General features: G+C 37.8%; 3 protein-coding genes across 3 annotated transcripts; 2 read left to right on the forward strand and 1 right to left on the reverse strand.

The window, feature by feature from the left end:
• Window positions 1-538: 538 nt before the first annotated feature.
• On the reverse strand, window positions 539-6,252 carry LOC129746898 (probable aconitate hydratase, mitochondrial). The gene is made up of 6 exons (XM_055740826.1): window positions 6,021-6,252; window positions 3,229-4,688; window positions 2,994-3,165; window positions 1,803-2,014; window positions 1,448-1,739; window positions 539-1,388 (listed from the first exon to the last, which is right to left on the reverse strand). The coding sequence occupies exons 1-6, from the start codon at window positions 6,051-6,053 to the stop codon at window positions 1,197-1,199; spliced, it is 2,361 nt and encodes a 786-aa protein (XP_055596801.1). The 5' UTR covers window positions 6,054-6,252; the 3' UTR covers window positions 539-1,196.
• A 3,276-nt stretch (window positions 6,253-9,528) lies between these two features.
• Window positions 9,529-9,951, forward strand: LOC129747142 (general transcription factor IIH subunit 5). The gene is made up of 2 exons (XM_055741183.1): window positions 9,529-9,688; window positions 9,765-9,951. Exons 1-2 carry the CDS (start codon window positions 9,654-9,656, stop codon window positions 9,949-9,951), a joined length of 222 nt encoding a protein of 73 aa, XP_055597158.1. The 5' UTR covers window positions 9,529-9,653.
• A 43-nt stretch (window positions 9,952-9,994) lies between these two features.
• On the forward strand, window positions 9,995-10,597 carry LOC129747141 (zinc finger HIT domain-containing protein 1). Its single transcript, XM_055741181.1, has one exon. The coding sequence runs from the start codon at window positions 9,995-9,997 to the stop codon at window positions 10,466-10,468; it is 474 nt and encodes a 157-aa protein (XP_055597156.1). The 3' UTR covers window positions 10,469-10,597.
• Window positions 10,598-18,123: the final 7,526 nt, after the last annotated feature.

An 18,123-nucleotide genomic window follows, 5' to 3' on the forward strand; every position in this document is an offset into this window, starting at 1 on the left:
TAATCGGATATCTCCAATGCTGGCGGTTCTTTCTCCCTTTTCGGCAAGGGAGTTTGCCCAGACACTGTTGTCTCGACTATGACTACCTTTTCCAGCACCACATATCGTTATCGGGCGGCAGCTTTGGCTTACCAACCAGGCTTACTTGCCTGGTCAAGCTGTTCCACGTCAACACTCTTTTCACCTCTAAATTGTCTAACCAGTGTACGTCGGCTTTCTCCTCGCGCCCGTTGAACACGCACAACTCTCAGTCGTATTTCACCATAACGACGAGATTATGGTCAGGTTCGTTTGTTGCGGATATCAAGGAGGTTTCTTCTTCATTTCGGCTGACGCAGATGTGATCAATTTAATTTTCAGCCATTGGGGGAAGAGCGATTCAATGATCACCATGTTCTTATTGTCAGAAAATTCTCAGTTCTCTGTATTTGCTCATCTGTCCTAAACCATCACGTTTCCGAGGTCCGTTTACCAGTTATCAGTTTTTGAACAAACGGCGAACATTTTTCAAGATATGATATTTTTAAAGCTCAAAAAATCCAGTTTTTTTCAATTTGTTTATTGTCGCAGAAAAAAATGTATTCAAAACAGGATTGCTAAAAAAAACTTCTTCGCCTTTTTTATTCAGCAAGATAGGTAATTGATTATAGAAAATCCATGCATATCGTAATACCAATGTATTTTTGACTTCTAAACTCGTAAATTACTGACTCCAGACAAACACATATGTCCTAGCTGTTTTAGTACTCTGACTCTATATATTATTACATCTAAAAGGTTGCGTTTCTATTATTCCACTCATGTTTAAGCTGGCTTGAAAATCAAAATAATAGATTTGTTTGTATGTACAAGTAACAAAATTTGTCTCCTACGATTTCACTAGTAAACTGGTTAAGACATGTTTTCCTGATAAAGAGGTTTGTTTAAGTAGATTTGTAAGGTTAATTTTTTACCTTTCGACTAAGTTTCCGTCTTCATGTTGGGAGTCACTCGATTTTCGGGAGGCCATTATTTGTAAGTAATTGATTTTCAATAGGCTGTCCCCAGCTCGCATCAAAAAATGTTTCGTCGCGCCATTAAACTAGCTGCTACTGATGATCATTGGTATCCATATGAGTTATTCGTTTTCTTAAGTCTGACCCTACTGTTTATGTTTATCAATAAATGTACTTTGGATAGCATAAGGGAGTGGATTCTTAGTTTTTAGCCAGCTGCTTCATACGGTTCAACGCACTTCCGGCCTTGAACCATTCTATCTGCTGTTCGTTGAACGAGTGGTTCAACTTGATCTTCTCAACCTTACCGCCGTTGTTAATTTCACAGTCCAGCTGCTTGCCAGGGGCAAACTTGTCCAGGCCGAGGATGGAGATTTTCGAGGTCGGTTGGATCTGTAAGGAAAAAAACCAGTGAGTCATTTTGACAAGTGAAAATTTATAACAATGTTTACCTTATCGTAATCGGCTGGGTTGGCGAAAGTCAACGGCAGCAGACCTTGCTTCTTCAGATTGGTTTCGTGGATACGAGCGAAAGACTTGACGATGATGGCACGGCCTCCCAGGTGACGCGGTTCCAGGGCGGCATGTTCGCGGGACGAACCCTCGCCGTAGTTTTCATCACCAACGGCAACCCACGGGATTCCCTTGGCCTTGTAGAATCGGGCAACGTCCGGAACGCCAGCCCAATCGCCGGTAACCTGGTTCTTGATTTTGTTCATCTCGTTGTTTTCGATATTGGTGGCACTGTGCAAGAGAATATTTGTTATAATTTGAGGAATAATTCTTGCACATTTGTGGCAAACTCACCCAATGAACATGTTGTTGGAGATGTTATCCAAGTGTCCACGATACTTCAGCCAGGGACCGGCGGCGGAGATGTGATCGGTGGTGCACTTTCCCTTAACCTTGATCAGCACGGTCATGTCTTTCAGATCCTTGCCACTCCAGGTGTCGAAGGGTTCCAGCAACTGCAACCGCTGGCTCTTGGGATCGACATCGACAGCGACCGAGGAGCCGTCCTGGAAAAGAAAAACACGATATTTGTTAATATAGGTTCTAAAATAAGAAAAAAAAATATAGGTTCTAAAAGAAGAAATTAATGTTGTATTGAATATGACTTTGGATTTCATATTGATTTTTTGAATCAAAAACGCTAAATTATTGAATAATTTATATTGAAACCCTGACAAAACATAGTAACGAACTTGTTTGCTAAAGAAACGAAATTTGGATTCAAGAGTTGAATGAAGAGGATAAAATTCTGAAATCAAGAAAGCTTTCTTCAAACATTGTGCTACTGCAACTATGGGTGTTCGACTTTAAAATTTAAAAAATTTAAAATCAGAATCTGAATTCAGAATTTATCACAGTTCAAAATTAAGCAATCCGATTTAGAACTTAATTTCTTCTAAATTTAAAAAAATATATATTTCAGTATCGTTTTGACTTTTTTTTTTCTCGTAAATATGTTTAGGAACCAGTGAAAACATAACACCAAACGTTACTTATTCAATATATCAAACGATTAAACTGCCATAAAGAATTTTAAAACAAGATGGTTTCGAATAAACTTCGTCTTATTTCGTAAGGTTTTAAGATGCAGAATAAATCACTATAGTGATGACACGGAAACAATTAAGCTGATTTATTGTGATGTTAAAAAATATGTCTTCAGCATCTCAGACGGTAAAGATGAGCTCATGAACTGTGCCGCATCAATTACTCGTGAATCTCCATGCTCTTTGCTCTCGCATTAATTAAACAGTTCAGTCGAACAATTGTGGAATTATGAAACGCTCTACATTTGAACGCTTGCTTGTCCGCTGGTAGCTTGTTTAATCCTTCTATCGAACGCTGCTGGCTGCCGTAGGCAGTAGAAATCTTGATAAGATAACAATCCCATTGATCAAACCAGCCCGGCCAGCCAGCCAACGCGTCAAGTGGACCACGTGCCACTGCTTTTTTTTGGAAACAAAACTTTTTGTTCTGACCACTTACCGATGGGGGAGCCTCGTAGGTGTCCATGCCAGGGTCGAATCCCTTGTTGGGCAGCTCATCTCCGAACGGTGCCTCCAGCTTGAACTTCTTGCCATCCTTGCCGGTCAATTCGTCGGTCAGCGGGTTGAAGTCGAGGCGACCGGCAATCGACAGAGCCGTCACGAGTTCGGGGCTGGAAGAAAGATTTGAAATTTTGAGTTTGTTCGTTAATTGTTTATTTATTTGGAAATTTTACCTGGTGACGAAGCAGTGGGTAGCGGGATTGGCGTCATTACGACCGGTGAAGTTACGGTTGTAGGAAGTCACGATGGTGTTCTTTTCACCCTTCTTAACGTCCTTACGATCCCACTGGCCGATGCAGGGTCCGCAAGCGTTGGCCAGCACGGTTCCTCCGAACTCACTGAAGGTCTTGGCAATTCCGTCCCGCTCGATGGTGGCACGAATCTGTTCCGATCCGGGAGTGACGTTGAAGGGAATCTTGGACTTCAGACCGTGCTTCATGGCGTTTCTGGCGATCGAGGCGCAACGGCCCATGTCTTCGTACGAGGAATTGGTGCACGATCCGATGAGACCTACACGGATATCGATTGGGTATCCGTTCTTCTTCGAGTTGGCTCCGAGTTTGCTGATGGGGTGAGCCAGATCCGGAGTGAAAGGTCCGTTAACATGTGGTTCCAGGGTGTCCAGGTTGATTTCGATCTGTTCGTCGTACTTGGCTCCAGCATCAGCGGTAAGCACCGATTTTTCGAACTTCTTAGCTTCCTTGGCAATGGCAGCACGGCTAGTGGCCACCAGGTAATCTTCCATACGTTTGTTGAAGGGGAAAACGGAGGTGGTGGCACCGATTTCAGCACCCATGTTACAGATGGTGGCCATACCTGTGCAGGAAATCGAATCGACACCCTTGCCGTGATACTCAACAATAGCACCGGTACCACCCTTGACAGTCAGGATGTCAGCAACCTTCAGGATGACATCCTTGGGTGAAGTCCAGCCGCTTATCTTTCCGGTAAGATGTACACCGATAACTTTCGGGCACTTCAGTTCCCATGGGATGTTGGCCATTACATCAACAGCATCAGCACCACCAACGCCAATGCACAGACCTCCCAAACCTCCACCGTTCGGGGTGTGCGAATCAGTACCGATCATCAACAATCCGGGGAAGCCGTAGTTTTCCAGAATGATCTGATGGATGATACCGGAGCCTGGTTTCCAGAAACCGACACCATACTTGGCACCGGCACTAGACAAGAACTTGTAGACTTCGGCGTTCAAGTCCTTGGCACGGGCCAAATCCTTCTCTCCACCGACCTGGGCCTCGATCAAGTGATCGCAGTGGATGGTCGAGGGAACGGCGACGCGCTTCAATCCGGAGGAAATGAACTGCAACATGGCCATCTGGGCGGTGGCATCTTGCATAGCCACACGATCCGGGCGCAGACGCAGATAGGAAACGCCACGCTCGATGTCCTGCTTGGCCGGATCATCCAGATGTCCGTACAAGATCTTTTCGCTCAAAGTCAGAGGACGTCCCAACCGTTTCTTGACAATTTCGATGTTCTTCTGCAACTTCTCGTACGGCAGATAAACATCCTGGTCGAACTTGGACAGGGCCACTTTGGAAGCAGCGGCACAGGATGCATGGAACTGACGCTGCTGTGACTCAACGGCGTACAGGGCAGCACGCTTGGCCTGCGAAATCAATAAACAGACTATTCAGTTTGATTGAGAAAACAGCAATCACGAGGTAGCGAAATGCAAATGAGCGTAAAACTGTAAACAATTTGCGCGGGCACTGATAGTGACTTGAAGTGCCGTTTAAAGTACCGGATGAGATTAATTATGCTTGAGGTAGGTAGCACGTGACTGTATGGCAAATGGGAAAAGTTGTGTGGGTGTGATAAAAAAAAAGTTAAGGAAAAAATTGATCTGATTTGCACAGAAGCCGGTGTGACCTTCACAAACCGCTGCAAGGAGACAAAAAGCCTAGCTTGTCACCAGTTGGTAAAAGATCTTCAATGGCTATGTGCAAAATTTTCTAGCTTGAGCCTATTGAACTTTAGATTCACCTATTTGCTATTTTTAATTTCGATCCCTTTCGAAAACACTAATTGAACTGAGGAAAGAAGCTTGTAGATTCAATCCATTTAAGAAACTAGGAGGGAAAAGTTTTTTAGGTTTGCACGTAGGTTTAAATTGTAATAGTAACTAACAAGTTTATTCTAAGAATGCTTCAAGCTGATTTTGACTGATTTGTGGAGCCGAATCTAGTTACGGAATTGCTTTTTTTATATCAGCTTTACTTTTTGAGATTCTTGATGATACGTAAAAATACATTGGAGAATTTTTACACATATTTTGAAATATTGTCAAAATATTAAAATTGAAATTTCCTCCTATAAATGATCAACTTTCGCTAAGAACATGAGAAATTTTTATTTCTGAAAGAAAAAAATAGTTACACAGAAAGTGTTTGAGCTAATAAGTAAACTATAAAAGGTAGTGTAACTTCCTAAAAAGTTTTTTTGATAACAAGAAGTTCAAAAGTTTGTTTTCACAATCCTTTAAAGGGTTAAGCGAGTACCCGATAAAAATAAAACATTCACCACGCCAACTCAAAAATTCTGACGTTTGAGTGCATCCAACCTCTCTCAACCTAAGCTCTCACACAAACACTCGCCACCACACATTCGCAGAAATTCGCTCTTAAGCACCATCAATAGCAAGAATATTCGGATCACATACATATATTTGCACAGGAGGATGAAAATGTTATCTAACCATACGGGCCAGGGAACAATCTTTGGAGGTTATTCCGTCGTAAGACTTTCCCGGTCCCAAACTCACAGCTCCGGTCAAATTCCACCGGTACTGCGTAAATTCTTATCATCCACGTCTTATCAATTTAATAGGCGACACTTTGACCGAATCAAATACCTTGGCCCGATTTCATCGGAGGAAAAATTGCCGACGTTCCAAAAAAATAAAACCCACCCAAGCCACCAACGGAACCGGAACACTCACCTGCACCTTCAGCAAACGGGCGTAATGGACCATTTTTCCTAACTTTCAGCACAGACCGGCCGGAATCCACACAGAAGAACAAATCGAAAACTTTTTCTGCTTTGCACTGTTACGCGACGATCTTCAGCCTTCTGAGCTGGAAGATATTTTTTTCAAGCACCGGACTGCCGGGGCCGCACCAGATCGAAGCAAAAAATTACCTAACACTCCGCGATTCAATCGAGGAATGATGGGAAAATGAGACCCTCACTGAAGTTTTTTCGAAAGAAAGTCTCGCAGAAGAGAGGAGAGAATCTCTGGGAAGAGAGAAACGAGAACGAATATTTGACAGCTTCGCTCATTTTGTTCGAAAACACAGAAAAGAATTGCTCGGTAGAAATTAAGCAGTAAATCAATAAAACTCGCAATAACGACACAAGAAAACAAAAATGACAGGAAAGACATGAATAAAAAAAAATGACCAAAATGACAAACCGAAATTCTCATAATACAAAAAATGACAAAAATGACAAAAATGACAAAAATGACAAAAATGGCAAAAATGACAAAAATGACAAAAGATGACAAAAATGAAAAAAAAAATACGAAAATGACAAAAATGACAAAAATGACAAAAATGACAAAAATGACAAAAATGACAAAAATGACAAAAATGACAAAAATGACAAAAATGACAAAAATGACAAAAATGACAAAAATGACAAAAATGACAAAAATGACAAAAATGACAAAAATGACAAAAATGACAAAAATGACAAAAATGACAAAAATGACAAAAATGACAAAAATGACAAAAATGGCAAAAATGACAAAAATGACAAAAATGACAAAAATGACAAAAATGACAAAAATGACAAAAATGACAAAAATGACAAAAATGACAAAAATGACAAAAATGACAAAAATGACAAAAATGACAAAAATGACAAAAATGACAAAAATGACAAAAATGACAAAAATGACAAAAATGACAAAAATGACAAAAATGACAAAAATGACAAAAATGACAAAAATGACAAAAATGACAAAAATGACAAAAATGACAAAAATGGCAAAAATGACAAAAATGACAAAAGATGACAAAAATGAAAAAAAAAAACGAAAATGACAAAAATGACAAAAATGACAAAAATGACAAAAATGACAAAAATGACAAAAATGACAAAAATGACAAAAATGACAAAAATGACAAAAATGACAAAAATGACAAAAATGACAAAAATGACAAAAATGACAAAAATGACGAAAATGACAAAAATGACAAAAATGACAAAAATGACAAAAATGACAAAAATGACAAAAATGACAAAAATGACAAAAATGACAAAAATGACAACAATGACAAAAATGACAAAAATGACAAAAATGACAAAAATGACAAAAATGACAAAAATGACAAAAATGACAAAAATGACAAAAATGACAAAAATCACAAAAATGACAAAAATGACAAAAATGACAAAAATGACAAAAATGACAAAAATGACAAAAATGACAAAAATGACAAAAATGACAAAAATGACAAAAATGACAAAAATGACAAAAATGACAAAAATGACAAAAATGACAAAAATGACAAAAATGACAAAAATGACAAAAATGACAAAAATGACAAAAATGACAAAAGATGACAAAAATGAAAAAAAAAAACGAAAATGACAAAAATGACAAAAATGACAAAAATGACAAAAATGACAAAAATGACAAAAATGACAAAAATGACAAAAATGACAAAAATGACAAAAATGACAAAAATGACAAAAATGACAAAAATGACAAAAATGACAAAAATGACAAAAATGACAAAAATGACAAAAATGACAAAAATGACAAAAATGACAAAAATGACAAAAATGACAAAAATGACAAAAATGACAAAAATGACAAAAATGACAAAAATGACAAAAATGACAAAAATGACAAAAATGACAAAAATGACAAAAATGACAAAAATGACAAAAATGACAAAAATGACAAAAATGACAAAAATGACAAAAATGACAAAAATGACAAAAATGACAAAAATGACAAAAATGACAAAAATGACAAAAATGACAAAAATGACAAAAATGACAAAAATGACAAAAATGACAAAAATGACAAAAATGACAAAAATGACAAAAATGACAAAAATGACAAAAATTACAAAAATGACAAAAATGACAAAAATGACAAAAATGACAAAATGACAAAAATATTGCGATTTTCATGCGCTCTTTAGCTTTTTCAATGAGACCGTTGCTTTTAATGATAGAAATATCAAAAAATCGCAATTGGTTTGACCATATTTCGTACAACATTTTCTACCAAAGTTATGTATATCTATTCTCTGTTTCATTATATTTTTAATAAACCTTTACAAATATGGCAATTCAACATGTTTACAAAAGGGTAAAGTAATGCACGGCATTTTCACGTAATAATTTTGAGATACATTTTTTTAAGTGTTTAATTTTCGAATATTCCATTTTAATCTCAAATGCTTTAAAAAGTTTTACCGTGTAGCAAATGCGCTTTACAAGCTCATACACTGAACCTCGAAAATACCCAAACTTGAGAACTTTTCCCGCCAACCCGAATGAAACTCCCTCCCTACAGGTTTGGCTATTGGTGGCATAGCACAAAGTTAAGCTCTTAAAGGAGAACTCATCCCCCAAAATCTGATACCACAATAAAATGGAAATCAAAATAAAAAAAAATCGCCAGGTACGGGAATCACACCCATACCTGCAATGGCTTTGCGATTACCATCTCAGGATGCTAACCGCTCGACCACCGGAGAGTTGTTGAGAGAGGCAGCTACATCATCGTATAAGTGAGATTTTCTGCGAATGAAGCGGGAATAAAAGTTATCCCCCAAAAAAAACAGTTCTTCGCTTTGAACTTACCCCCCAAACCTAAATCTGCCAGGATGGAGGTAACAGAATCAGATGCGCTCACAACAAAAACCCCCCAAAAAAACAGTTCTTCGCTTGAAGGACAAGTTTGGCTTATTGGCAAGCTGTGATTTTTTCACAAACTTAAGTTGTCAATCTTGAACTTAGGTTTGGCGGGTGGCAGTTCTCAAGTTTGGGTATTTTCGATTTTCAGTGTAGCAGTTATACCGAATTTGGAAATATTTACACTCTAATAGGAAAGCTACACAAAGTTTGTTTCATATTGCATTTGATTCAACGGTTAAAAAAATAGTTTTTTTTCCTTTTTTCTCAGGGATAGGGGGAGGGGACCAAGTTGGTTTATTCATCCCGATTTAAAAAAATAGTAATTCTTGTATAGTTTTTTGAAAATACCAATAAAAATTGAATAACAAAGCTTAATTTACGCTTCAGGTGGACGAACGTAAAACACATGAACGGTTCTAAAGGAATGCAGTTTTAAAAGTTTTTTTATTGATCCAATCTTCCAATTAATAACGAAAAACTGATAGAGCAAAACAGCAAAATCTCTCCATTTTGATTACTCAAAATTTATGGTTTAAACCGCAGAGCCAATCAAAACTCGACTTTTGGTAAAATGGCTGTGAGTGTGTGATAAACAAAAAAATCCTGTTTGTTTTGAATTTTGAAACAAATGTTGTGAATAGAATTTTCCGGAAAAATCGTAAAAAAAAACATCTTTTACGCATCATCAGCAATGGTGAATGTTATGAAAGGAGTTTTGGTTGAATGGTAAGTCCAGGCTCAACTTAATTACTATTACTGTTATTATTACAGTCACCTAAAACGTAACATTTCCCGATTTCAGTGATCCGGCTATGAAACAGTTCCTTCTGCACCTGGACGAAACACAATCCCTGGGGCGTAAATTTATCATTCAGGACCTAGACGAACGGCATCTTTTCATTTCGGTCGACATAATCGAAACTTTGCAGGCCCGAGTTGATGATTTGATGGACAGAATCAGCGTTTCGCTGCACGAAAAAGAAACTTAAGTTCCAACTGCATTAAGCGTTCACATTAGGGTTAAGCATCAAAATGGCATCGCGGGAATCGGGCCGGATCCGGGAAGCGGACAAGAAACGTGTGCTGGATGATGCATCCCGAAAAAGGCGTGCCCGCAAAGCTTTGGAAGCGCTTGAGCAAGACAACTATCACGAGGATCCACACGCCGATCTGGTCATGTCGAAAAAGATTCCAAAGTTTCAGGATAATCTCGATACCAGTAATTCTCAGAAGAAGAAAACCAAACGTAGCAAAGGAGCAGATTATTACAGGGCTAAGTATCGAAAGAACTTTGGCCAGCTGCTGGAGGAGGATCGAGCCCAGCATCCAGATGGGCCAAATTATTTTACGGCTGCTGCCGGGAGTTCACGTTTCCCGGAACGTCATTTTTGCGCCGTGTGTGGATTCCCTTCCAGCTACACGTGTACTTCCTGTGGGACACGCTACTGTTCGGTGCGCTGTTTGGGAACTCATCAGGACACACGTTGCCTCAAGTGGACCGCTTAAGTTATTGAAATATGTTGTATGATAAACTTTTGATTCATTTTGTAGCCTATGCATAAGATTTTGAATATTATCCATCAAATGAGACGAAATACAAGGAATCAGGAAGACCTATAAATTTGTCTTTGAACTCACATAAAAGCGCATTTATTGTAAATTTTATCAACCTTAAATACTAATTTTTCATCCATTGATTACAAAATTACCATAATTGTTTTTTTTGGTACCTTATGTTATTTTAAACATCTCTGCTCAGTCATTTTTATCATGTCAGACATTTTTGTCATTTTTAGTACAGTAATATTTATCTATTTTTAACATTTTTGTAATTTCTGATACATCTTTTTGTCATTTTTGATATTTTTATCTATTCCGTACTAAAAAATTGTGAAGCTGGATAAGCGAGAAACCTTTATAAATGAGAAAAATCGCCAGGTCCCGTGACTTTTATGGCATAAAATCTCGATAAGTGAGAAGGAATAAACCTCTGTAAGCGAGAGTCTTTTCCTGAAAAGCCTAAGAAAATCAAAGGAATTTACACGTTTGCATTTAGGTGATCCTTACTCTCTAAAAATACGAATCCTGGATGAGGAGAAACCTCTTTAATCGAGAAAAAAAAAGTTCGATCCTTTGGACTCCCGCTTATTCATGTTTGACTATATGAGGCAATTTTGTCAATTTAGTAATTTAGGGTTTTTTTTTCAAATTTTCTGCCTTTTATCATTACCCATTTTTGCCCATTTTCTTATTTTGATCCCATTTGATTTTTGTAATTTTGCCATTTTTGTCTTTTCTGTAATTTTTTTCATTCTTGTTGTTTTCATAATTTTTGTCATTTTGCTCTATTTTGTCATTTAAGTCGTTTATGATATTTATTTAAGTAAGTTTATCGTTTTTGTCAATTTGAATATTTTTGTCAATTTTGGTTATTTATGTCATTTTGGTAATTTTTGTCATTTGCCAATCTGAATTCTGAATCGGATTTCTGAATCTGAATTCCGAATCTGAATCTGCATTCTGAATCTGAATTCTGAATCTGAATTCTGAATCTGAATTCTGAATCTGAATTCTGAATCTGAATTCTGAATCTGAATTCTGAATCTGAATTCTGAATCTGAATTCTGAATCTGAATTCTGAATCTGAATTCTGAATCTGAATTCTGAATCTGAATTCTGAATCTGAATTCTGAATCTGAATTCTGAATCTGAATTCTGAATCTGAATTCTGAATCTGAATTCTGAATCTGAATTCTGAATCTGAATTCTGAATCTGAATTCTGAATCTGAATTCTGAATCTGAATTCTGAATCTGAATTCTGAATCTGAATTCTGAATCTGAATTCTGAATCTGAATTCTGAATCTGAATTCTGAATCTGAATTCTGAATCTGAATTCTGAATCTGAATTCTGAATCTGAATTCTGAATCTGAATTCTGAATCTGAATTCTGAATCTGAATTCTGAATCTGAATTCTGAATCTGAATTCTGAATCTGAATTCTGAATCTGAATTCTGAATCTGAATTCTGAATCTGAATTCTGAATCTGAATTCTGAATCTGAATTCTGAATCTGAATTCTGAATCTGAATTCTGAATCTGAATTCTGAATCTGAATTCTGAATCTGAATTCTGAATCTGAATTCTGAATCTGAATTCTGAATCTGAATTCTGAATCTGAATTCTGAATCTGAATTCTGAATCTGAATTCTGAATCTGAATTCTGAATCTGAATTCTGAATCTGAATTCTGAATCTGAATTCTGAATCTGAATTCTGAATCTGAATTCTGAATCTGAATTCTGAATCTGAATTCTGAATCTGAATTCTGAATCTGAATTCTGAATCTGAATTCTGAATCTGAATTCTGAATCCGAATTCTGAATCTGAATTCTGAATCTGAATTCTGAATCGGAATTCTGAATCTGAATTCTGAATCTGAATTCTGAATCTGAATTCTGAATCTGAGTTCTGAATCTGAATCTGAATTCTGAATCTGAATTCTGAATCTGAATTCTGAATCTGAATTCTGAATCTGAATTCTGAATCTGAATTCTGAATCTGAATTCTGAATCTGAATTCTGAATCTGAATTCTGAATCTGAATTCATGAATTCTGAATTCTGAATCTGAATTATGAATCTGAATTCTGAATCTGAATTCTGAATTCTTATTCTGAATTCTTATTCTGAATCTGAATTCTGAATCTGAATTCTGAATCTGAATTCTGAATCTGAATCTGAATTCTGAATCTGAATTCTGAATCTGAATTCTGAATCTGAATTCTGATTCTGAATTCTGAATCTGAATTCTGAATCTGAATCTGAATTCTGAATCTGAATTCTGAATCTGAATTCTGAATCTGAATTCTGAATCTGAATTCTGAATCTGAATTCTGAATCTGAATTCTGAATCTGAATTCTGAATCTGAATTCTGAATCTGAATTCTGAATCTGAATTCTGAATCTGAATTCTGAATCTGAATTCTGAATCTGAATTCTGAATCTGAATTCTGAATCTGAATTCTGAATCTGAATTCGGAATCTGAATTCTGAATCTGAATTCTGAATCTGAATTCTGAATCTGAATTCTGAATCTGAATTCTGAATCTGAATTCTGAATCTGAATTCTGAATCTGAATTCTGAATCTGAATTCTGAATCTGAATTCTGAATCTGAATTCTGAATCTGAATTCTGAATCTGAATTCTGAATCTGAATTCTGAATCTGAATTCTGAATCTGAATTCTGAATCTGAATTCTGAATCTGAATTCTGAATCTGAATTCTGAATCTGAATTCTGAATCTGAATTCTGAATCTGAATTCTGAATCTGAATTCTGAATCTGAATCTGAGTTCTGAATTCTATTTCTGAATCTTATTTTTGATTCTAGAGTAACTTTTAGATTTACTTAACTCACTCTCTGGAGCCACAATTTTTGATCGAATTTGTTGTCAAAGTTGAAAAGCTAGATTTTTGTCATGTAACAAATTTTAATCGAAGGACGTTCGGATTTTTTAAAGTTAAACCGACGACAACGTTTGAAGATTTTCCAGTTTTTATTTGCTCTCATCAACGTACCTATCCGATTAACCTATATCGAATAATGCGAACGAACAAATCGATTCCTCTTCATGTGATCACGGAAATCGTACGAAACCCAAAACAACAATCTGACAGCTTTTATCCACATACAGATAGACGTACATACATATGTAGTCTTTTCCAAAGTTTATCGACTTAACCGCTAGTTACCATTTAAAAAATTGTCCAGATTAACATGTGCTTTGTATACTCTCGGCTGCTGCATTCCCTTACCGATTCGGTAAACATATACTTAATCGCAGTTTTTTCTTCTTCCCTTTTTTTAACCGTTTCCTTTTACCAATTGGCATCTTCTTATTTTAGCTTTAAATAGTTATTGATTTGAAAATTTTACTAGTTTTTTTTTCTCTTTAGCGATAATTGTATTTTTTTCTGTAATGATTTGACTCTATAGTGATTCAACAGTAATATTTTCTAGAGTTTCAAAGATTTGATCTATAATAGCTTTTTTCGATTCCTAACAGAAAAAATGGGCTAAATGTGAATTTCCATCATTGCTCGGGCAGATAAAATCCATCCACTGATCAAACTATTGAATAGCCCCTTCGGGGGATCACAAATGCATTTATCGGTTTTCTATAAAATAATCACACACATTTTATTTATATTCTTAAAAAAAGTGCGCGTACTCACTATCTCATTTGCGTTCGAATATTTGACACTTCTTGTATCCGACATATTGTTTTTTTTTTACTTTTTGACACACGGTTCTCCATTGTTTTATTTTTCTTCATTGTTGATTCGCTGGGACGCACTTCAATTTAACATAGGTACATACACATACATCGTTTTTCGACGATGACAAATTAAACAGTCTTGCTATTTTAATTAAATATTCGCTTCATTATACGCTGAAAGTTTGTCCCAGGAATAACTCATTCGATTTGAGCATCGCTTGATGCAATCATTTTTCTGCTTATTGTTTCGACAGTTTGCCTTTTTTTCTACTAGTTTTACTATATCATACTTATTTCCCTTTTTTGCCTTTTCACCCGTTCGGCAATGACTTTGATATGTGTGAGTGAGTTTGGTTTCGGTTTTTTTGTTTGTTTGCTGAGTTTCGGTGAGTATAATGACCGGTTTTAATGGGAATTTATACGGAACATTCTTCTTTGCTATAGCTCTATTGTGCGATTTTTGTGAGCAAAATGACATTCTTTTCTTGCGTTGTTTCTTTCAGAGTTTTTGTTTTCGTGTGCCGAAGAAATATATGAATGATTCACATTGAATCGTAGATCGCTTTCAAAAGTAGTTTGGCTATGGATAATCGTTTAGATTGAGTTTTTTTCTCTGTTCTGTAGCTACCGGCGATAAATATTTGTTATAGTTACTTTGTTTATCGGTTAATTGGTCCTATATATTTCAGACAGTTTTTTTTGTGTATGCTTTCTTTTTTTTACATGAAAAAAAGAAAAATAAGGGCAATCAGCTGCTAGATGCCGCTATTTATTTCGCATTAATTTAGGAAGCATTATATATTCCAAATAACTATATGAAACGATTAATTATCACTAATAAAACTATTAGTCGGCTAACAGAATCATATTATTTATCGGATATTCAAAACACATCTTCTGTAGGACATTGAACCCAAAGAGTTAAAACAAATACTATTAACTTTAAGCAGTATTCTTCGCTTAGAGGTCCGCTTATTTTACGTTAGCAAATTTATTTTTCCGTTAAGCTTTACGTGATATAGAAGCTAAGAAACTTTTGCTTCACTGACGGCAATTACTTCTGCATTTCGCAATGAGGATATAAAATACAAAGCAGGCGAGATTATTATTAAACAAAACTATGCCGATAACTATAATCCTAATCCATGTCAGGGCAGGAGTGGCGTGCCGAGTGCAACAACGTCTTGGTGGTGTTCGGAACCCAAAATAGCAACGGATGAATTCAGTTTATATTGACTTAGCCAAAGTTTTCGACCGTGCGCTTCACAAAATACTGATCGAAAAGTTGAATCGACTAGGTTTCCCTGCTTGGGCATTCAAGTGGATTGCATCATATCTAACCGACTGCCAGGCTTTCACCAGAATACGAAACACGCGCTCACAAATGTTCGCCACACCATCTGGAGTTCCTCAGGGAAGCCACCTTGGACCCTTGCTGTTTATAATCTTCGTGAATGACTTCAGTCCGATTCACTCCTCTACGCCGATGATCTAAAGATTTTCCGGAAGACCCATAACACTGTTGACTGTTTGGCCCTTCAAGCTGATATCGCTAGAGACTAGATGAGTGGTGCCGCTTAAACGGAATGCTAGCAAACGTGAAAAGGAGCAAGGTTATAAACTTTTCTCGTGCAAGAAGAACGATCTATTTTGACGATCAACTAACCGGAGTTAGGCTGGAGAACGTGAAGTCTATTCTCGACCTCGGAGTGAAGATCGACAACAGAGGCTCACATTTGCTGAACATGTCGCGCTTAATTCTACTCGCTGCTCTCGGATTTCTGCCTCACAACTCCAAGGATTTTGATAGCGTTTACGCATTGAAAGTCATGTACTGTGTGTGCATCAGTACGTAGCATCATGGAGTACGTCGTGCAGGTGTGGGCTCCAGCTGTAACGTTTTATGTTGCAAAATGCATGTTCCAAACTTATGACCGAAAAAAATGCAGGCTTAAGCGCCAAATTTACCGAGAAATTTGCCAACATTTCCGTTTGTTTGCCCGGCGGCTAGCGGGAAGTCGTGGTCCGTAGCTAGTTATGAGGACACCATTTCAATCCAAAGTTCAACAACTTTCAGTAACACAATATATTCACAATTTTACAATTAAGGTTTGGCCAAATATATAAAAAAAACACTACTTCGTGAGCGCTCACGGTTCCAACTTCCGGACCGGCATGAACGGCTTCCGTTGGTTGAACCGGATCGATGAGAAGTACTTCCATAAGCATTCCAATAAAAAAAGGCCGCTTGATTTCTGTTGAATACCACGGCTTAGTGAGAAGCGCACCAAACAGCATAATTATCTTCAACTTACGCGGCCTTTCCGTCTCGATACTCGGCTGGCAAGAGCGATCGAATTTGATTTTTAAAACTCTTTCGATTAGTTGTATAATGGCAATGAAAACTGCCTTTTCCATGTAAAGCGGTCAAAATATTTACAGGTGGAACGGCCTCAACACCCCGATTGCTCCCACACTCTTCTTCCCATACCACGTGCTGCTCCCATCGCCTTCGGTGGCTGATCGGCACCCATCATCCGCAACACCAAGCCAGGAACGCACAGCAAAAGAAATCCTCCACACAAAACAACTCACTTGGTCGCACTGTCGACCGTACGGGAGAAGGCCCAGAGACTGAATGATCCCCGCGCGCATTGGCTGCTGCCCTTTTATCATTTCTTTACTTGGGCAGTTTTTGGAAGACGCTCGATCACTTCAACGGTCGACGATCTGGTTTTTTCAGGTTTCTCGGGTTTCTCCACTCGTTCGTTAGAGTTTTGGCAAGTGTTTTTTCTTGGACTCTAGATCAGTGGTGCCCAAATCAAAATGCTACACAGCTCAGAGGACACAAGGCCACCGTCTTGAACGAGCTCAACGCTGTTTCCTGAGATACGCTCTACGGCGTCTTACCTGGAACGACCCGATCCAACTACCGCCGTATGAGGAAAGGTGTGCTCTGATATGCCCAACCTCACTCGAAAAGCGTCGCATCGAGTTGCAGTAAGGCTTTATATTTGACACATTGACCAACCGTATTGACTGTGCGTAGTTCTACAACGTGTTAAAATTTATGTATTTAACGAGAACACTTCGACAACGTCAGTTTCTTTCAATTGAAAACTTGGTACATGGAACTGCCGATTTCTAAATTTCATGGGCAGTACCCACGTGCTCTCCAACGAATTAAAGAGCCGTAAATTCGACATCGTAGTGTTACAGGAGGTATGCTGGAAGAAATCCATGGTATGTGCGTTTCATGGTCCTGCCACCTATCAGAGCTTCGGCAACACACACAAGCTTGGAACATCTTTTGTAGTGATGTGGAAGATTTAGAAGCGCGTAATCGGGTTGTGGCCGATCGACTCATGAATGTGCCTTCCACACAAGTACACCTGGAGATCACCGTACCGAACACAATCACAGATCAACCACGTTTTTACAGGCAGCCAGCACTTCTCGGACATGAACGACGTCAGATCCTGTCGATCCACTTTTCGGACATCATCGACGTAAGATTCTGTCAAGGCGCAAACATCGAGTCAGATCGCTATCTGGTGATGTTGAAGATGTGCCCGAAACTCTCCGTAGTGAACAACATACGAAACCAACGAGTGCCTCTCGGTTAATTATCGCACGACTGAAGCAATGTGAGGTCGCAGCAGACTACGCGCAACCTTTCGAAGCAGTGCTGCCGGCAGAGGGCTAGCTTAACGAAGCTCCTCTCGAGGATACCATCTAGACAGCCATCAACAGCATGGCGGAGAAAGTCATCGGGCATGTGGAACGAACTCGAAGGAAGGACTAATTCGACGAGGAGTTTAAGAGGGTGATGGAGCTGCATTGTACCCAAGAAACACGAAAGTTCTATCAGAAGCTTAACGCA

This window comes from Uranotaenia lowii, chromosome 2, assembly GCF_029784155.1.
Source record: "Uranotaenia lowii strain MFRU-FL chromosome 2, ASM2978415v1, whole genome shotgun sequence".
Taxonomy (NCBI): Eukaryota; Metazoa; Arthropoda; class Insecta; order Diptera; family Culicidae; genus Uranotaenia; species Uranotaenia lowii.